Source organism: Pavona decussata, unplaced genomic scaffold, assembly GCF_977016875.1.
Source record: "Pavona decussata unplaced genomic scaffold, jaPavDecu1.1 SCAFFOLD_244, whole genome shotgun sequence".
NCBI lineage: Eukaryota > Metazoa > Cnidaria > Anthozoa > Scleractinia > Agariciidae > Pavona > Pavona decussata.
The window spans coordinates 2,075,453-2,097,006 of NW_028145649.1; the positions used below are offsets into that span (position 1 = coordinate 2,075,453).

General features: G+C 40.9%; 1 protein-coding gene and 1 pseudogene across 2 annotated transcripts; both read left to right on the top strand.

Annotated features, from left to right (window-relative positions):
* Nucleotides 1–255: 255 nt before the first annotated feature.
* LOC146457391 (uncharacterized) lies at nucleotides 256–4,761 on the top strand (annotated as a pseudogene).
* Nucleotides 4,762–9,039: 4,278 nt separating this feature from the next.
* Nucleotides 9,040–20,626, top strand: LOC146457392 (uncharacterized). 2 transcript variants are annotated; one of them, XM_085092142.1, is made up of 5 exons: nucleotides 9,040–9,838; nucleotides 10,799–10,858; nucleotides 15,261–15,764; nucleotides 17,586–18,065; nucleotides 19,128–20,626. In XM_085092142.1, the coding sequence occupies exons 3-5, from the start codon at nucleotides 15,263–15,265 to the stop codon at nucleotides 19,475–19,477; spliced, it is 1,332 nt and encodes a 443-aa protein (XP_084948268.1). In that variant the 5' UTR covers nucleotides 9,040–9,838; nucleotides 10,799–10,858; nucleotides 15,261–15,262; the 3' UTR covers nucleotides 19,478–20,626. The 2 variants fall into 2 exon arrangements, with proteins under 2 accessions (XP_084948268.1, XP_084948267.1); XM_085092141.1 differs by lacking the exon at nucleotides 10,799–10,858 and having other exon boundaries at nucleotides 9,755–9,838.
* Nucleotides 20,627–21,554: the final 928 nt, after the last annotated feature.

A 21,554-nucleotide genomic window follows, 5' to 3' on the forward strand; every position in this document is an offset into this window, starting at 1 on the left:
AACTCCATTCATCCAAACTTCCGGTGAAATGTTTCCCGAAAAATAGCCGGAAGGATACTCTACTTGCTTATGCTATTCTTCCAAATTATTCATAACCAATAACAACAACAAATATTATTTTTATACCACATTGAAATACAGAAGAAATGAATGTACAGTCGACTCCTATGGAAGGCGGAATGGTGCAAAATTCAAGGAATCAAAATCGCTTCCAACATCAACAACCAATCTGCAGTTCAACATTTTCTTTCTAGATCAACAATAAAATTCGTCCAACTTCAACGGCAAATACAATAACCAACAACGAAAGTAAGTCAACACCAACAACAATTCCTCTCGTCTTCAACAACGAATCACCTTCAAAACCAACATCGAACAGAGCCTCAACTTCAACAACACAAAATTCGTTCAACAATTTGGGGACGAGCGACTGGCTATGGTCGGGGGAGGTTGGGACCGAAAAAATCCATCGCTGGGAAATAGAAGATGGCGGTCGGTGGAGCTGCTAGCCATAGTATCGGATGGGACTTGTTTTTTATAGATTTGGAACAGCTAGTCTTAGATTATGAGCAATTGAAAGCGTCAAACTTTACTACAAACTATTCCTTAGACGAAACTCATCTGGAAAGGTTTGAAAATGCTGTCCAAGCTTTACGAAACGTGCTTCCTCATGTCCATCATTCACATTCAGTTGCTGCTATATTGTCAGAAATTGCACACAGTCTCAAGCTAATGTACTGGGACTGTATTCGTCATGGTGATTTTCCTTGTCGCTTGAGATGCTCTCAAGTAGCAGTTTTATCATTTAATTTACCAGAAAGTGTTAAAACCGGGCATCCAGGAAGACCCAAGTTTGATATACATGAGGAAACTCTAATTGAGCTGAGGTCACTGGGCTTTAACTGGAATGAAATTGCTCGAATGTTATTGGTATCACGCTGGACAATTCAGCGGAGAGTGGCTGAGTCTGGACTAGAGCATTGTCAAAATTTGACTAAATTAGTGATGATGAGGTGGACCAAAAAGTTAGGAACTTTATGCAAGAACATGGTTGCTTTGTTGGATCATCCATGATTCGTGGATATTTTCGCTCTCAGGGAATCAGAATCCAGCGAGCTCGCATTCGTAAGAGTCTAGCAAGAATTGATCCAAGAAATGCAAGAATTTGATGGGCCATTATCATCTCTCGACGTGCATACTGTGTGCCTGGCCCAAACAGCTTATGGCACCTAGATGGCCATCATTCTCTGGTATCTTGGGGATTTGTTATACATGGAGCTATTCATGGCTATTCACGTTTAATCACTTATCTTCACTGCTCAAGCAATAATCGCAGTGAGACAGTAAAAGAATTGTTCTTAGATGCCATCCAGTCATTTGGATTGCCTTCAAGGGTCCGGACAGATCAAGGTGGGGAAAATGTTGGCGTCTGGCAAGAAATGGAACAAAGAAGAGGCCCAAACAGGGGAAGCTACTTGGCAGGCACATCAACCCACAACCAGAGAATCGAACGGCTCTGGCGGGATGTCTTTCGTTGTGTGGCCCACATTTTTTACTACACATTCCAGGTAATGGAAGAGAATGGTTTATTGAATATGGATAACCCAATTCATAAATCTGCTCTGCATTATGTGTTTCTACCCCGTATAAACAGAGCTATTACAAGTTTTAAAACAGCATGGAATAACCATCCTCTTAGAACTGAGCACAACTGGAGCCCACAGAGAATCTGGCCCAATGGTATGGTTGATATCAGAAACCGTACTTTGACTGCGGTAGCAGAAATCGCTGAGGCGGAGCCAGCTGTTGATGATTTAGAGTGGTATGGATTTGATGCAGCTGCACCTACACCAATGGATGAAGAATTACCCACAGTGGAAGTTGATGATGCCACTCTACTTTCAGATCGTATCTTAGACCAGCTATGTACTATGGTTAATCCACTACAAGAATCAAATCGTTATGGAATTGATATATGCACACATTGCCTTACTACTCTTCAAGGTCTAGTTACTAATGAGTAATGTACACAGAGAAAAACTGAACATTTGGGGGTCAGAAAATTCCAATATGGGCCCTGCCAAGCAAAAGGGACCTTTCACTGTATGTAAACTTTCAGCAACATTATTTATCAAAATTTTGCATGACATCCTGGAGATTTGTTCATCTGAATAATCAAATTTTGTGAAGGACTTTTACACGATTTGGTCGGAATAATGAATTTCTGTAATTAGGTCCATTCTCAATTGGCAGGGTTTATATTTAATCTTAGGTACATGACAAAACAAAGCTTATCCTGTGGTTAACCACTACAGTAAAAACCTGCCAACAAGAATCTAGAATTTTAGCCTAGAAAGGTTCTTATAGTATTGGTTTTTACAGGGAAATGAGGGATCAAAATCAACAATTTTAGCCTAAAAAGGTTCTGATATCTAGGTTGTTATCTGCGGGTTTTAATGCCTTTTTGGCAATATACAGTACAGTACTAGTACAGGACGTCGTCCCCTTCTCTCAGAGATGTTGGCCAGTGGGGTTGTATCTTGGCAATCTGTGTACAACAGCCCCCCTCTCATTTGCCCCTCCTCGCCCATACTGCCTTCATTGTGCTTGGATTCAGAGAATAATGGACCATAGAAAGGAAGCTACTAATTGAACAGTACATGTTGGTAAATTTCTCACATGTTTATTACCTACTTGTTACAGCTGTTCATGGACTACAGACCAACAGTAAACAGATTGCTTTGGGTTTCCAAAGCATTGTAGGCATGCTAACAGAATTTGAACAAATGCATAATGCTTGAATATGAAAATATTATTTTACTTAAACTCTCTGGATTGGAGTGCAGGTATCAGAACCATGAAACTCTACTAAATCAAAATAGCACTATTTCTATTCTGTGCTTTTGTTAGCTGTAAATATTTAAGAGTATTTCATGTGTCTAATGTCTGCCCTCTAGCTTCTAATGCTTTCCTGAGTGTTCTGTTGTGTTTACAAATAGGCTTTAACTAAAATCACATTGTTTGTTTTATACTAAACAGTTGTATTCAACTCAACATGAAAATTGTACAATAGGGTCCACAATATGCCCACAAACTCTGATTCCCACTTAAGTTTTTCTTGGACTCCTGAATTCTAAAATAGCTAAGAATTCCTGAATATCTAAAGTTGGATTTTAACATCCTGAATCTTGTCTCACCAGAGGCTTATATGTTGTAAAGTGGAGTAGGAATTAAGTAAAATCCCACATTTTACATTCCTTAAACCTATTGTATTTGTGTACCCTCCAAGAACTTACAATTTTCATAATGTCAATTTAGCAAATGTATCTTCGAATGTATCTTATTCTGTTTCTTAGTTTAAAATTTCAACCTTTGTCTTGTTAAATAAATGTTGCTCTGATTTTAATTTCAACTATTGAATTACAGGGGAAGGTCCCCATGGTTGCACTCCAAAATGATTGGGAGGTGCAAATTTGTGGTAAATAAATTATAATCCCCCAAACTCCCCCAGGCTTGAAGGAAAACCTGAAAAATCTCGTTACCAAAAGATTTAGATGAAAAAAAATATCAGAATCAAAATTGGATCTGCAAAAAGTCAATGGTAGATTAAGGGGGAAACAAAGATGACCCAAGTGAAAGGTATTAAGTGTTCCTTGTGCAAAAGAGAATTCAAGTGGAAAGCGGCAGGGATATTTTTACTGTAGAACTTTCCCCTGGACTTTTGTGTAGCCTATATGTTTGAGTGGTCATTGAGTCATCAGTGATTGCAAACAGTGCGATGCAAATAAATCAGAAAATAATAGTTATTATAATAAATGCCTCTTTTCTTACACAATGCCCCTGTCAAATATCTATTTCTTTACGTATTGAAGCACTCGTTTACTGCCAATTCTCCATTGTTTTCAATAAAAAAACAAATTTCGTTGTAAAATATAACTACTCCAGAGAATTCACAGCAAAAATTTCCTACCCCACACCCTTAAAAAACATGGCAGATTCCAAATCCCCCAATGTATCACACCTCCTGTGGTTTCAAACCTGGTGTACCCCTTTCGGGGGAAGGTCCACCATGACCCTGAAAATGGATATGTCAAAGGGTTACTTGAAATGTGAATGGTGAAAAGAACTTTACTTGGGGATTCTTGCATATACTGCAGTCATTCTATTTAAAGTGTAAAGAATGATTAGCAAAAGTTCAACAGTTATTACGCAGAATACATCCTCGAGAGCATTTTTTTTAAAATGAGGAAATGCCAGAAGATTACTAAATGTTCAAAGCTACATTACGAGTTAAGTACACAGAACATGTCAACTGCTGTAATACATGCAATGATAGAGTTTCCTCATGTATATCAAACTTGGGTCTTCCTGGATGCCCGGTTTTAACACTTTCTGGTAAATTAAATGATAAAACTGCTACTTGAGAGCATCTCAAGCGACAAGGAAAATCACCATGACGAATACAGTCCCAGTACATTAGCTTGAGATTGTGTGCAATTTCTGACAATATAGCAGCAACTGAATGTGAATGATGGACATGAGGAAGCACGTTTCGTAAAGCTTGGACAGCATTTTCAAACCTTTCCAGAAGAGTTTCGTCTAAGGAATAGTTTGTAGTAAAGTTTGACGCTTTCAATTGCTCATAATCTAAGACTAGCTGTTCCAAATCTATAAAAAACAAGTCCCATCCGATACTATGGCTAGCAGCTCCACCGACCGCCATCTTCTATTTCCCAGCGATGGATTTTTTCGGTCCCAACCTCCCCCGACCATAGCCAGTCGCTCGTCCCCAATTCAAATTGTTGAACGAATTTTGTGTTGTTGAAGTTGAGGCTCTGTTCGATGTTGGTTTTGAAGGTGATTCGTTGTTGAAGACGAGAGGAATTGTTGTTGGTGTTGACTTACTTTCGTTGTTGGTTATTGTATTTGCCGTTGAAGTTGGACGAATTTTATTGTTGATCTAGAAAGAAAATGTTGAACTGCAGATTGGCCTGTTGATGTTGGAAGCGATTTTGATTCCTTGAATTTTGCACCATTCCGCCTTCCATAGACTCCCGATAATTCGAACCTTCAAGGGAAATTGTGAAAGGTTCGAGTTCAGTTCGAGTTATCGAGGGTAAAATTATGTAGAAAATGACCTGAAAGGAAAGGAGAATTGGTTCGAGTTAGCGCGAGGTTCGAGTTAGCGAGGGTTCGAGTTATCGGGAGTCGACTGTATACACTTCTTATGTAAGGTATAACGCCACCTAGAAAATAACTAATAAGCTAATCTAGCAAGGATGCATATACAACAAAAACTATGTATAAATGTTAAAAGTAGTCGTAACAGGGAAGCACAAGAATTACAGTCAATCCACGACACGCGTGACCGGTATTTTTGAAATTTGAATGGAGTTTTCAAATTTACATGTCAGTTTTGAACATCGCCAACAAGACTTCAGAGTTCCCATAGAAATTTCCCTAGTTTAAAGTGGCCGTCGATATAAAACCAGGAACATGGAACATTCCGGAACATTCGGGAACACGAAAAAATAAATAAATAAAAAATTAAGATAGAAAAAAATAAAGAAAGAAATAAAGAAAATAAAAATGAAGAAAAAAATGAAAAAAAAAATGAATAAGTGTGTGTATAATTATATATTTATATAAAATGAAGTTACATTGCATCCGAAAGAATTTATTTATGAATTTTTTTTCGAATACAATGTAACTTCATTTTCGATATAAATGTATAAATATAAACACACCCATTTGTTCATTTTTGTTTGGGTTTTTTGTTGTTGTTGTTTGTTTGTTTGTTTGTTTTTTTTTTCATTTTTTTACCTATTTATTTATTTATCTATTTATTTATTTATTTATTTATTTATTTATTTATTTATTTATTTATTCATTTTATTGTATCTTAAGTTTTTTTTTGTTTTTTTTTTTTTTTCGTGTTCTGGGATGTTCCGGAATGTTCCTGGCCGTTATCGACGGCCGTTTAAATGTGACAGTAGCTATTTCTTTTTTGTTTACATTACAGCATTAAGTATTTTAAGAATAACAATTGTTTCCCAAGTATTTTGATTTTTTTTCCCTGTTATAGCGTCTTTTTCGGAAAGATTTCCAGAGAAATGCTCAACATTTTACTCACATGTCGGATATTAGAAAGAGGATTCGAATGTTCATTTCATTCTCGGAAATACTGGTCACGCGTGATGGATCGACTGTAAAATAAAGCACAGTTAAAGGGGATTAACCTCCACTCTCACAACAAATTGACGGGTAAGCGTTGGAAATAGTGTCTAAATTCTAAATTTTTGTCTAAAACGTAGAAATGACATTCAAGTGTGTTAAAAATTAGATATGATTATCGACGACTTTCGTTTTCAAATTTCCTGGGGGCAGCAATTTTGAATTTTATGACGTGTAATGGTTGCCGCTATTGTTATTCAGCAGAAGTTCTTTTGTGTAAAACAATTGAACAACCTTATTACGTCATGAAATCCAAGATGGTGGCGCGCGGGAAATTTAAAAGCGAAAATAGCCGATAATCAAATTATGTTTTTTCCGACACTGAAATATTATTTTATTGTTTTCCAATGAAATTTCAAAGAAAATTGTATTTTCAGTAATGTAACGTTAACATGTTTCGAGAGTGGAGGTTTCCTTTAAATTAAGTTAAATGGTGAGGAAAAAGAAGGAGGAAATGTTTAAAGATTTAATACGATGTAGCAGTATAGCCTTTTTATAAGGTATGCTTGAAATTGTAGAGACTAAGGCATGAAGGATTCTTCAATATTATTCCACAGAACAGCTCCCTTAAAGCGAATATTAAATTTGCCATAATTTGTTCTCGCAGAAGGAATACAAACTGTACATGATATAGCGGCCAACGTAGTTTTATACTTGTGCCTCGATGATGAGGTGACGAAATTGTGCATAACCAAACAACTGATTGTTTTTATTTCATGATTTCTGTCCTGTTCATTTGTATTTTATTAATTAATTAATTAATTTATTTATTTATTTATTATTTATTTATTTGTTTATTCTAGACTTTTGCTTACTGGTTAAAAGTCAAATTGGTAAGCTGTAAATTCGGCCAGGCTCAAAGTGCCCCTGAGTGCAAAAACCACTATGTTGATATATGATACAAAACTACAAAAATACGTGAGAAATAAAAGTTAAGGGGAGAGAGGAGAGAGAGAGAGAGAGAGAGAGAGAGAGAGAGAGAGAGAGAGAGAGAGAGAGAGAGAGAGACAGACAGACAGACAGACAGACAGACAGACAGACAGACAGACAGACAGAGACAGAGAGAGACAGTGAGAGACAGAGACAGAGACAGAGACAGCGACAGAGACAGAGAGACAGAGAGAACCCACGTCTCCGAAGAGACTGGTGACTCAAACCAGCGTCCGATACTTCTTCGCTCTGGACGTAGACAAAGCCATCGACCTTGCATCTTCCTCCTGTTACACCTGTGAGTCAGTGAAATCAATCCCTAAACACTTCCAGCCCCAGTCAAGCGTGGAAGCACCTCGTTCCATTGGCATTCATTTGCTGCTAATGTTGTCCGACGCCACCGACAATTAATCCTCGTACTAAGAGAGACTGTCTCCTCGTACACTTTAACCGCCCTTATCCAGAGTGAGAAACATGAGGATCTCCGCAACGCCCTCATAGTCTTATGTTCCCAGCTGCGTTCCTTACACGATGGCGGCGCCACAGTCCGTGTTGATCCTGCCCCTGGTTTTTGTGCACTTGCCACCGACCCAATCCTTCATTCCCATGGCATCACATGGAGATCGGCAGGGTCAAGAATCCAAACAAGAATCCTGTCGCGGGACGCTCCATTGAGGAGCTCGGTTTAGAGCTCCTAAACTTGTCCCCTGAGGGAGGACCTGTGTCTGTCGTCACTCTGGCGCTCGCTACGGCAAATACAAACTCCCGCATCCGGCGTGATGGCCTTTCGGCGCGGGAGGTCTGGACTCAACGCGACCAGCTAACTGGTGAACAGCTACCTATAGTTGACAGACAACTCATCATTAGTCAGAACTTCTCCCGCCAGCAGAATCACACACCCAATGCAAAGTCTAACGCTCGTGGCCGTACCAACCTACCCACAGCTGCCGTCTCTGTTGGCGACTTAGTCTTCTTGAAAGGTGACAGAGACAAATTGAAAGCCCGCGAGAAGTACCTTGTGGTCAACATTCGTGAGGACCATTCTTGTGAGCTCCGGAAGTTCACCACCTCCCAGTTTCGCAGCAAACTTTACGTGGTGCGTATGTCTGAATGTTATACAGTGGCCCCGACAGTTTTGGCTCAGTCTCCGCAGGGCCCCATTCGTGGCCTTCACAAAGCCTCCCCATTTGACTCTGATGATGATGCCGACCCTGTTATTCTACCACCAAGACACTCCACTGTCCCTGCACCTTCTCTGGTGGCTACTCAGCCTCCCGCCTATGGACAACCCACGGTTCCGCAACCTGCGCATGATGTTGTCCCTGTTCAGGAACTTCCTCCAGTACCTGCAGCCATTGTTCCACCACCCTGCACTCCAGCCTCTTCTCTAGACTGCTCGGTTCTTTCATAGTCGGCTGCTGTCGTTCCTCCCAGGAGGTCTGGCGCCCCCTTTTGGCAAAATCAGGACTGGGACTTAAACTAGCGTGCTAGGCTTCTGCGTTCTTCCTGGTAGCACTATTCCGCGTCCTTTCACCTTACATTAGTAATTTTCTACTACTCATTAGACTTAGAAGGACCAAACTAAGGGACCAGAGACTGCACCCGTTGTGCTTGTATCAGTATAGTTTCAGGTCCGCTTTCTGCGTTGTTGTTCTAGTTGTATTTAGTCGTTTATATTGCATGCATATTCAGTTTACTTCTGTGTCTTAGTGCTAGAGAGAGAGTTAGAAGGCAACCACGCCACTACGTTATTTACATTGTACCCACTGGTTGTCAGCGCTGCGCACGCGCGTCTGACGTTATCTGTTCCATGTGCTCGCCATTGATCCGAGTTGTCGTATAATAAACCTTCGAGTTAAACGCAGAGTTTCCCCTTTATTGGCGCAGAGAGAGAGAGACAGAGAAAGGAAGGCGAGTAAAATACATCATTAAGCCAGTCCTCCATTGTTTAAATGAGAACTTTTGTCTTGGGGAAGTGCACCGCAATATTAGCCAGTCAATCGTGAGCCAGTCAGTCTCTGAAGAGTCTCTTGGCCGAGACAAAACGCCGCGTCAGACTAGCCACGAACAATTCACAAGTATTTGACATTTTTTTAATTCTTTATCGTATAAATTTCAACTCGTTTACTTGCGGTTGGGAGTCCATCTGCGATAGAGGGTCAGACTGCTAACATCTTGAATTTGCGAACGGGGCTTTGGACGTGATGCTCAACGAGCCGTTTGCCTATAAATTCTAAAGGTCTCTCCGAAGAGTCTCTTCATGGGCAGAGACGAAACGCCGCGTTAGACTAGCCACGAACAATTTACAAGTATTTGACAATTTTTCAATTCTTTATTGTATAAATTATATTTAGTTTGACAAAATCAGCGGTGTAGCGGGCTATAAGTGCTTGAATTACCTTAGAAAAGATCGAGGAACTGCAACTACATCTTATGTGCTGTGGAGGGATATCTCAGTCAATACTTAAATTAGATTCGGTTGCTTGTTTTACTCAACTTGTCCCAAGGGGTACAATGGTCATTAATTAGTCACTGAAATAGAACAACAGGATCAGACTATGCTATGATCCTGTTATATTAAAAGCAAATTTCTCTCGCAAATTGAACGGAGGAAGAGTGCCTATGTAGATCTGTTCCCAATAATTTGCTTCTCGTGCCGAGATCCGTCCCGAAGGTAAGGAGTTTTCTTGCTTTTGTATTATAAATGAAAATCGTGAAGATGTTGGGGACTTAATAACAATGATTGTAGATCAGTCGGAGCGTGATGAAAAATAAGAGAAGCCTCTGAAAGTGATCACGCAACCGAACTTTTCCAGTCGGTAATCCTGCTTACTGACAAGCATCAACTACCACTTGACCATGATTTCAGGTTTCAAACATGGAGTCTCTAAGGTATAGGTTGACGAAGGGTTAGAAGAACATTTTGAGTAAAGGTAAATTGCAGATAGGTCCTGTTGCGTTAACAAGAGAAAGACATTAACTCGAATATTGACTTTCCACGTGAAGAATCTCATGGATCTTTTCAGCATATTAATGATCAGATCAATGGCACCTTTTAACGTAACAACAAGAAAGTATACGGGCACCAGCTATCTAATATTCTCTTTGTCCATTCAAACAAGGAGTACATTTTCAGTGATATCAATGTTATCTACTGAATTAGTAAAACAAAAATGTATACAGTTTTGTAATTTGGCATAGTTTTCTCACGTTAATCATGGTTTACGCCAGTGACAGGCACACAAATTCACTTCACCTTCTTTCAATGTTTTAGGCCACTAGTGTGTAGGACATAAAATAATGACTGATGCCTATGCCCATGAAGTTATATGTCATTATGCCATTAGTATGAGGCAGGCTTTTATTCATGGCATGGTTGACTGAACGTGCCGCTAACGGGAATAACCAGAAATGGTCCGCAATGCTTGAAGGCGCTTGATAATCTTTCTGATTTTACGAGTTAAATGTGTTCGAATGGTTGCATGGTTTTGTATCCCAGCAACAATAATATCGCAAACTTTGCAAAATCGATTCATCGCGATCAGCGGCTAAATCTTTGCAAATTTTGAGTTCTTTCTCGATATATCTACAACCGCTGTTTAGCATGAATGAATGTGAATATTCCATTAAACAGGGGTACCCAACCGAGGCATTCCACAGGCTGACATGGAGCTGGCTGAAAGAATGTAATCAGGTATAGCAATCTTCATGGAATTTCATTATTTTCGAAACCTCACTGGTATTTGTGCTACTTTTACGTCATTTTCTGGCTGAACAAAAATCAAAACTTCTGGTTTGCGTGACAAACTGCACTTATTCATACTCCCCGTGAAGTGATATTTTATCCAGTTAAACATTTATGAATAGTTAAATATTCTGTGCTTTGTTATCTTCTGTTATACTATCAACTTTAAATTAAGCGGCAAAACAGGTCGAACCATTTCCTTTGCGTGCTGAACACGAGCATTCAGTACTTTAAACCTATATTTTCAGTTAGTTCTTTAAGTGGATGGGCGTTGAAAATTGCTCCTGAAATTTATCTGTTCATGAAATCCATCACGTAACATTTCCACTACCGCTTTTGGAAAGTACTTAAAGTTTCGTCTGTTTTGTTGTTAAGAAGATTCCTCGAAAATGCTCAAGCTTATGTCATTGTACATAATATGAATGTCCTTGGAAAACAGAGATATGATTACAATACTTAGAGTTACACTTAGAACAAGAAAGAACCGGGCATTTTGTGAAAAATTTTGCACAAAAGAACACTTATAAAGAGGCATATGCTTCATTTTTTTTTTGACTGCCAAAGCTAAATATAACTCAAGTTCTCCTCTTCCAAACGCCAAATTTCGATTCAGAATCGACAGTTTTTTTCCGCTTACTGTACTACACAAGGTGAATGAGTAAATGTTTAAACATTTCTGACAATCGTTTTGCCATAAGACTGCCTACATAAACACTTAAAAATTTTGACGCTGTGATATTTTCCAGGTTGAAAAAACAAAGAAGTTTTATTTTGCTTTTGCTCCGTGTCACATCAAGAAGAAATCTATCACCTGCAGCTACTCAGCAATTTACGTTACTAAATGATTCACTTACTAGTCTGTTGCTGGTCTCAATCCTAATTTTCTGCCTTTTGCAAGTTGTTCACTTGAATATATGTAACCAAAGCGTTCAGTTAATTGCTTGCGAGACTTTTGTCCAACGTACCCAAGGCTGGTGTTAGGTTGTTTTCGTCCTACTTGAGTTGCCCACGTGGCTTTGTCATATCGATTTCAGCGCATGTCTTCGTACTGATTGGTTAAGTAAGCAATAAGAATATTACTTAATTACTTGACCCTTTCCTCACGGTTGACTTAGCATCTAATGTTAAGTCGCCCACTTACTTTTCTTCCACGCAAACATTTAGAACCATAAGCATTCAACAGCGTTATCTTGGCCAATATCATGGATCAGTTGTTCCTAACTCTAAAGGTTCGGTGGTTCGCACATTAGGCATGCTAAATTTTCCTTGGGTTCCCTGTATGTATTGTTATCACGTGATGACCTTTAATGGCACTGAACCAAACTTGTGCCCAGAGTTCTCAGCCTCTCTGGCAAGCGATTTCCGCCATCTTGATCTGAGGTGTCTGGCCTAATGTAAATACACAAGAAGGCAGACCTATAAAATCTGTAAAAGTTTCTATCTCAAGAGTTGTAATGGAAGAAACTTTAGCTCATAGCTAAGAGTCCATCACCCCCATGCAGTCTGGACGGAGCTTACATCGTGCTTTCCTCATCGACTCGCTACAATCTTGAAAAAATTCAAATGAAAAGTTTTTTGTCTCAATTTCGTGGGTGTCAGATAAATGATTCCTTATCAGGCTTTAAGAGTGGCTTTTGAATTTCTGTCCCTTGTTTAACTGACTAAATGGATAGAATTCCTTTGAATCTGTAATGATGAATGCGAACTTGTTTACTGTATTATGAAATCAAAGGAATTCCGATGCATTAGTGGTTAGAAAGAGGTCGGAATTTCGGAAGCCACTATTCGCATTGCATGCTTTTAGAGTGCAAGTATTGAAACCATGATTTGATACAAATCTAAGTAACCACTCTCCCTATTCACTGGCTGTGAATAAAAAGATGTGTTATTACCCCTCCCCACCCCGCTCAGGCAAAGAAAAATAGCTAGCAACCCTCCATGTATCAACTGATCGAGTTGAAACTAACGAAAAAAAAATAGGTCTAAAATGTTCGTCCAAACAATTGGTTCAAGACCTGGTTGAAGGATCTGAATAGTCCAATCCATACTCGATCATTCTCCTACCCAGAGCCATGTCACCTGCCGGAGGCTGGGCGCGGCGATCCCCGCCAGCTAAGAGGAATGGGAGGATCTGGGGACGAGAATGATCCATATTTTACCCTGTGCCTGAGGGGGGGGGGGGGGGGGTCCTCCCGTATATGAGCTAGATAGGTATGTGCCGCCCGATAGGGTGTGGTTTTTGAGAGTCTTGATCCTTTTAAAAATAGGGTATCATTTTTGCACGTGTTGGCATTGTGTTCCTGGTGTGATCCTTAGGTAGGGTACCTAAGTTATATCAGCATAACGCTGTCACAGTAGTGAACAAACTTCTCTGAAAGATATTATATGGTTATGATGGCATATTATTAAACTAGGCTTACTCTAGTATTCTACGCTTGATGCTTAACTTCCGATGTTACAGGAACGAAATAAAGCCGTTCACGATATTAAATTCTTAGTTATTGTTTTCCCTTGAATAGGGTGCCATTGTTCTCGTTTGGGCCTGAAATAGGGTATCAATTTTCGTTTCTCTCATCCTCAAATAGCGTCAGGGTTTAAGAACCTGGGCGGCACACACCTATCCCAAATTTATGGGAGTACCCCTCCCCCTCCCCCCGGTCCCTATGCCGGATAAACTGCTATTAGTCAACAGAACGGGATTAACATTTACAGTCGAACCAGGTCAAGCGTACCCCCCTAGACTCTATTAATGGATCGATTATTTGAAAATTGAACCCATTAGTCGTTTCAAAGAATGCATTCATTTATTCATTGTTAACGCGGATCAATGATCAAATTAAAATTCGCAGAACATAGATCCGCGCTAACAGTAAAAGCAATAGCCTGTAAAATTCAAACTACAGTACATTTGAAACAGCTCGTTCGTTCAAACTGTTCCTGCATGTTGTTGACACATTCATATAATTCGTTATGCAAATTTGGTCATGGCAAGAGCACGAAGTCAAGCGCTTGCAAATGAGTCGGGCTGAAAAACAGTTCCAATTTATCTTTCATGTATAGCATTACCTACCTTGTAGCATGAAAAAGTTTGGTATATATTATTATTTCACCAGACTGTCCATTATACGTCGACGAATAGCGCAACACATGTGCTGCCATTGTCGAAAGAACATGTTCGCATACTTTTCGCTAAATTAATTGCATATACCTCAAAAAGAGAACCGTTTGTTATAAAAAAACGCTTCCAGTCCTTTTTCATTTTTATTTTTGAAAAACTAACGGAAAAAACGCAAGTGTACAAACGTAAAATGTTCATTTAGTGATCATTAGTGAGTTTAAATTTACGCGACAGCCCGGTTTAAAATGGCGAATTTTCTTTCTGATAGTACGCGTTGACTGCTGTAAATCACGAGAAATCTGTTTTTTTGGAAAATCCACTGTTATATAAATCAAGAATTGCCGCTCTGAATATGTTGAGAGGGGTTTTTCCCGCTGGCTTTCTGGTTTTCTGGTTTCATGCATTATTTGTACCCTGGTTCGTATAATCCAATCAGAAATCTAATTTTGATTTGAATACTTGAAACGACTAACGGGTTCAATTTTCAAATAATAGATTCATTAATAGAATCTAGGGGGGTACGCTTGACCTGGTTCGACTGTAAAACATCGGAAGCCATTTCAATCCAAGCAGCCATGCAGAAAATGAAATAAATTTTCTTTGTGTGGAAGAATATAAATCGAATTATGGTAATCCTCATGAATTTACTAATGCAACTGGTTCTGAGAACTGAGACTTGTGATGAAGTGTGATATGCAAATCGGCTAAGAAATGGTATCTAATGCGCATGTGCACAAGCTGACCGTGTCTCTTTCATCAACAGAGCAGAAACTGAAACATGTACGGCGTCAGTTCTTTGGCTCCAATTTTTGCTCCGTTCTTTTAAATTCCGTGCTGTTGGTTAATTAATTTTCAATTCTGGTTTACTAAATTCGATTCCTTTGGTTCAATTTCAGATCTAATGTCTTGAGAAAAGAATTTGATGAAAAGTAATAAAATATGTAGGTTCTCCATAACAGAATTTGAAACAAGATTTTGGCGGAGATGACACCTTGCTCGCTAGAAGGACTTTGTCATAAATGAGCTACAAATGGAGTAGGCGGACGAAAAATATTATAGTTAAATCAGTTCTCATCCCTCGCTTCATTGAGGGGCACGAAATATATCATGGCTGATCGATTCACGTTTATTTGACAGTGAAATGGACCAGCCTTTACGCGAAAACCTTTGTTTTGACACGCAATCGAGTTATTAGTGAAACTTCGAGTGAATTTTTTCTATTTTAATTTTCAGGCATGTGTGTTCGAATCTGGAAGGTTTTCTGTGAATTCAGCCCTAAAAACAGAACGGAGCCACCTTTGGCGACGGACAAAGCGAGATGGTTAAATGTTCTGTGTTTTTACGTCTTTGGAACGCTGGCATTCTTTAATCAAGAGATGTTATTCCCCGCGGCTGAGGATATTCTGAGCGGTAGGCAACTACCTACAGCTACTGTTTTCGTATGTTTCGTGACTCCGGTGATGATTACCAAACTGGCAGCGCCATGGTTTATGCAAAAGATTTCTTACGTCGTGAAGACAGGCTCCATTGCCCTGTGTATGTCCATGGGACTCTCTCTAGTCGCGTTTTTCGAGGATTTCAGAGCGAAGTTGTTTGGGATCGCGCTTAACGCAATGGCTACAAGCGCGGCCGAGATGGTGTTCCTCGCCCTGACATCGTTTTACCCCGCAATTTGTATAAGCTCCTTTGTGGCCGGCACTGGGATGGCTTCGTTAATATCGCCAAATTATTATACAGGTAAGATATAAGGGAAATCTGATCTAAAGTAACTGAAAAATGAATTTGGTTCGAGTTTATAATTACGTGTATCAGAAGGGCTGGTTATGAATGAATGAATTAATTAATGAAAAAATGTATGAACGAATGAATGAAGGAATGAGCTTAATGAATGACTTTCAGTTAAAGTGTCTGGGTTATTTAGCTATATGAACTAATTGGGGACACTATAGAGAAGGTACTTCTGTTAAGAAAATCAGTGATAAAATGCTGTACAAGTATGTAACAATATAAATTCAAAATACTTTTTACAAAAAAAACAAAAACAAAAAACAGTGATCCAATGATACAGTCTACAAAGTCTGCGATTCCGGGTGGATTTCAGGTGGAATCCTGGTGGAACTAGTGCATATAATTTGTATTTATGTCGTTCTTAGAATACGAATGAAGGGAATACTTCCCTGGATTAGTTATATAGGTATGTGAGGCCCCAAAGGGTATGGTATTTTTTTACAAAATACTGACGGCAGACTGATGCTAACGGCGGAGGTGACGAGCTTGATAGAAAAAACAACAAAGGCTAGAATAACTGAAATTTATTTGTTTTGAAAAGACAAATTTTTGCCCGATATTTCTGTTTGCAATACAAACCTTCCTCGGGGGCTGAACGATAAAGAAAAGTGAGAAACATAAAAGGATCGTTACAAATGAAGATTTAAAATATAAAATGCGTGACAATGATTGGTTGTTTAGGACTAAGTTACAAGTGTAAGATATGTCATTGGCGTGTTTTGTCACGTCTATTTATACCAAGATGGTGCAATGCCTTTAGCTTTGTTGCATTGATTAAATGAGCTTCACGAGCCTTTTTAATCACGTTTGCTGCATATAACTTCAAGAGGGATTGTAGCGAGACAAGAGTAGGGTTGGCAAAAATTCTAGCCGCCTTTGTTGTTTATTGTATCAAGCTCGTCACCTCCGCCGCTAGGATCAGTCTGCCATCGGTATTTTGTATTTGAAATAATTTGCTGATCCAGGTTTATAAGTGATCCGGCACCACTCATCGGTTTGTCGCTGTGGAATTGCAGATTTTATTGTATGGTTTTAGAGTCGTTTTGCTCTGAAATAGGGTATAGATTTTAACCATTTTGGCCTGAACCTAGCATACACATGATATTGTTAGTACAGGGGCGAATTTCACACAAAAATATGGCTTTCCAGGTGGCCATTGGCTGCGTTAAGCAGGCGACACACCGGTGCGTGTGCCCGGTGCAGTGATTACCATTTTCGCTGGTCGCCGCTATCGGCGTATAAAATCGCCGATATCTGCATCTAGCAAGTCAGATATCGGCGATTAAATTCGCCGGCCTTCTCCAAGTGTGCCCGTTCCCGCGATTTTCTACGCTCATCGCTGCGAATCGCCAGTAAACAGCCAACTAATCAGGTTGGGCGATTTTATCACATGACTTTTCAAAACGCTCCTCGATGGAGCCCGGGAACAAGGTTGAAGTGCCACATCGTCGCGATCGGCGAAAAAAATCGCCAGGTGTGTACGCGTCAATCGGTGGCGAAAAAACGCTTGCGATTTTCGCTAGCGATCAAATTCGCCGCGATCGGCATATAAAATCGCCAGGTGTGTCGCCGGCTTTAGGTTCGCAACGGGTATTGTGGTAACAGCCACCATCCTTTTTCGTACGGTGAATTGAAGCTTTAACGGTGAAATTGTACAATTTCATATATTCGGAAAATCTCAGAGACGCGTCACCTAAACATTACTCACTTGACTGTTTGGAGGCGTTGTACTATGTAACTAACGAGAAATTAAATTTTTATCAATTTTAGTTATCACGACAAGGAGTTGCATCTCACCGAAGACCGCCATCGCGATCACAATTCCTTTACCTTTCCTTATGCTGGTCTTCTACGCTCTACTAAAAAAGGATTACATAGTGAACGGCTCAGAACGCAAAGAAATCGAATACACGATCGTTGGTTCCACGTCAGACAGCGCGGACGAGGAGGAAACCTCTGCCTCATGTGAGAAGCTTTCATGCAGCGAGAAGCTCCGGATCGGTTTCAAGATTCTTCCATTCATGATCGCACTATTTCTTAGCTTCTTTTCCGAATACCTGTCTATTAGTTCGGTGGTGACTACCATCGCTTTTCCCAACTCTCGTGTGCTGCCTCGAGATCACTATGTGTTCTACACGCTGTCTTACGGAATCGGCAAGTTTGTAGGCAGGGGTTATTTGTTCCTGTTTGCGTTTCTTCCACCTGATGCGATGGAGTTCCTGAAATGTTCCAAAACCTGGATTTTCACAGGTAGGTGTTGGGATCACGATTTTCGGAATGTATACTCCTAGGTATAGTGCTGAGATTAAATGCATGAACAAACCGAACGAATGGACAGGCAGACGTAGAGTCGGACGGACTGGATGGAAGGAATTCGAAGTTAAATTAGTTTGGACGGATGAACTAAATGGATTAACGGATGGACCCCGTGGGAGGGGGTACTCCCTATCATGGCCTATACAAGGAAGCTCCGCCGGAAAGAGGAAGCTTTTTCAGGATAGAGGTCTATAAATGGGTAGGGATTTTACTTGCTGAAGTATAGAAAAGGGTAGGGTAAAGTGTAAATTAGATTTTTAAAAAGGGCCTTTCAAAATATCTCGAGCAGACCCAACGAAAAAAGGTAGAGTGTTTCTACAAGAAAGGACAGTTTCTACTGTTTCTACTGTGACAGGGGTACCTTTCAAGGGGAAGGGTTTGGACCTCGGGACAGAGCGACCCCGAATAAGACTTTGTTGAGTACCTCCCCCTGGCTTCCTCGGGGGATAGACGGACGGACGAATGGCTGGATAGATGGATGGAGCATTCGATCGGTACATGCATACTTAACGGGAAGAAAGGAAGGAAGGAAGGAAGCGCGGCATACGCAATCTCGGAAAGCCAATGGATTGATCATCGATTGCGTACGCCGGAAAGGAAGGACGCACAGAACAAACCAACAGAAGAAGGAAAAAACGAATGAAGGGCCGGTAGACGGACGAAAGAAGGAATAAAGGAAGGGATGGGCAGGCGGATAAAACAATCGAAAGGTCGGATTTATGGGCAGACGGACGAATGATGAACGACTTCAACGAAAAATGTGAAAGCACACTGAAAAGGGAATAAACCGAAAAAAAAAATGTTTCAAGGTTTGTAGGTTAGATGGTAGCTGGCCGCAAGTCCCCTCGAAGCCAGGGTGCTGGAAGCCAAGTCGTAAGTTGTATTTCCCTCGGCCGGAGACTTTAATTTGTGTTTCCTTCTCACGTTCGTGATTAACTTAAGTGAGAGTGACTACTATTTACGTTAAAAAAAAATTGTTTGTTTTTGTCCTTACAGTATTGGAGACGGCGCATCTGATCTTCTTACTGTTTGAGTCTTGGTACCATTTCGTGCCGTACATCTGGGTTATCATCGCTCTCTGTTCCACACTTGGCCTTGTGGCGGGAATGATAGTCGTGCAATCGCCCCATGCCGTTTCGCAGCACGTTTCGGCCGAGGAGAGAGAGTTTGCCCTGGGACTGTTGACGATTGGTAACGGTGTCGGCGCCTTCCTTGGTGGTTTTGTTGGTCTTGCTGTGGAGCCTTATCTTGCAGAGAAATGCGCTGAACATTTCTCCGCAACCAAAGAATTCTGCGTTACAAGACATGTGAACTCAACGGGCTGGGAAAATAATATTCATTGTTAACGTTTGTAAAACTAGCTAGGCTGCCACGAGTCCGAGAAAGGCGAAAATGTTTTACAGAAAAAAACAACGCGAGAGCTTGCAATTGGCATACGAAGCTATTGTCAGTAACAGCTATAGCCAGTAGTAGGGAAGAGATATGCGAGGGAAGTCCGTTGTTTAGAACCGAACTCTTGCGCAAAAAGTGAACATCTTGTCCAAGGTTTCAAATACAATCTTACAGGGATTTAGATGAAGTTGAAAAAAAAAATCACTTTATTTAAGTGTCAATGTATTAAGCGCAGGGCCCTAATTTGGGACACTTTCCAGATCGAATTGGAAGTTAGAAGTATGAGGAGAGAGGAAAACCGGAGTACTCGGAGAAAAACCTCTCGGAGAAAGGACGAGAACCAACAATAAACTCAATCCACATAAGATGCCGAGTCCGGGAATCAAACCCGCGCCACATTGGTGGAAGGAGAATGCTATCACCATTGCGCCATCTCTGCTCCCCCAAAGAGAAAGTAGGCCTTGATATTGGGATTCGTATTCACTAGTCAGTGATACGTGCTTCATTCAACTAAACATTTTTATTGATTTCTGAAACAGGGGAACGGTTTCTCACCTCCCGCTGCGAGTTAGGTGCTCGCGCCAGGTCCCTATGCCCGGTGCCCTAAAAGTGATGGTTTCCTCGTTCGTACACAAGCACCCGCCAATTCGTTTACCGTATCGCAGGGAGGCACGGGGAAAAATAAGCGCGGGAACTGACAAATTCCATTAAGACCAGTTCTCGAGCCGAGTACTACCCACCCCGTACCCGCGTAACCGGACGGGGACACCTTAGTTTGGAAGCGGGCTTGGGCCCTTTTCTCGAAAGTCCCGGTAACTTACCGGGCCCAATAAGTATCTTTTTAAATGCTTTTTCGCCAATTATACAGTGATTACAGAGATGGTACTTGGCCAATGTTTTCATAGAATTATAAGATTTTAAAATTTAGTATTCAAAGCTAACAAAAATTGACTTCTGTTAAGAAACATTTATCACCAAAGACATTTATCGGGCCCGATAAATTTATAAGTTACCGGGTCTTTCGAGATACGGGCCTCTGGAAATTAGCTTACATGTAAGTTGAAGGGGCCAGTATGCATAAATAAAGTTATTGCCATCCTTCCTTTCCGTTTCATTCGTCCGTTTGTCCCCTTATCCATCCATTCATCCATGCATTCTTCCGTCCACCCTTCCGTCTATTCGTCTATACCTCAAGCCCTTCCTGTCGTTCCTCCCTCCTTTCCTACACCTCTCCCTTTTTCCTTTCCTTCCTTCCTTCCTTCCTTCCTTCCTTCCTTCCTTCCTTCCTTCCTTCCTTCCTTCCTTCCACACTTCCTTCTATTCCTCCCTGCCTTCCTCCCTCCCTTCCTTCCCTCCCTGCCTTCCTTCCTTCCTTCCTTCCTTCCTTCCTTCCTTCCTTCCTTCCTTCCTTCCTTCCTTCCTTCCTTCCTTTCTTCCTTCTATTCCTCCCTGCCTTCCTTCCCTCCCTGCCTTCCTTCCTTCCTTCCTTCCTTCCTTCCTTCCTTCCTTCTTTCTATTCCTCCCTCCCTCCCTTCCTTCCCTCCCTGCCTTCCTTCCTTCCTTCTATTCCTCCCTCCCTCCCTCCTTTCCTTCCCTCCCTGCCTGCCTGCCTTCCTTCCTTCCTTCCTTCCTTCCTTCCTTCCTTCCTTCCTTCCTTCCTTCCTTCCTTCCTTCCTTCTATTCCTCCCTCCCTCCCTCCTTTCCTTCCAACCCTGCCTTCCTTCCTTCCTTCCTTCCTTTCCCCTATTCTCCCTTCCTCCCTCCTTCCCTCCCTCCCTGCCTTCCTTCCTTCCTTTCTATTCTCCCTTCCTCCCTCCTTCCCTCCCTCCCTGCCTGCCTTCCTTCCTTTCTTCCTTCCTTCCTTCCTTCCTTCCTTCCTTCCTTCCTTCCTTCCTTCCTTCCTTCCTTCCTTCCTTCCCCCTATTCCCCTTCCTCCTTTCCTGCCTGTTGGCTTCATTCACTCGATCAATCCAAATCCTAATCTATTGTGGGATGCCATATATGTATGCATTACAAATTATCTAGACAACG

Coding starts and splice junctions, on each gene's coding strand:
- LOC146457392 (XM_085092142.1), top strand. CDS start 15,263: ATGTGTGTTCGAATCTGGAAGGTTTTCTGTGAATTCAGCCCTAAAAAC. Junction 15,765..17,585: donor ATCGCCAAATTATTATACAG/GTAAGATATAAG, acceptor TATCAATTTTAG/TTATCACGACAAGGAGTTGC. Junction 18,066..19,127: donor CAAAACCTGGATTTTCACAG/GTAGGTGTTGGG, acceptor TTGTCCTTACAG/TATTGGAGACGGCGCATCTG.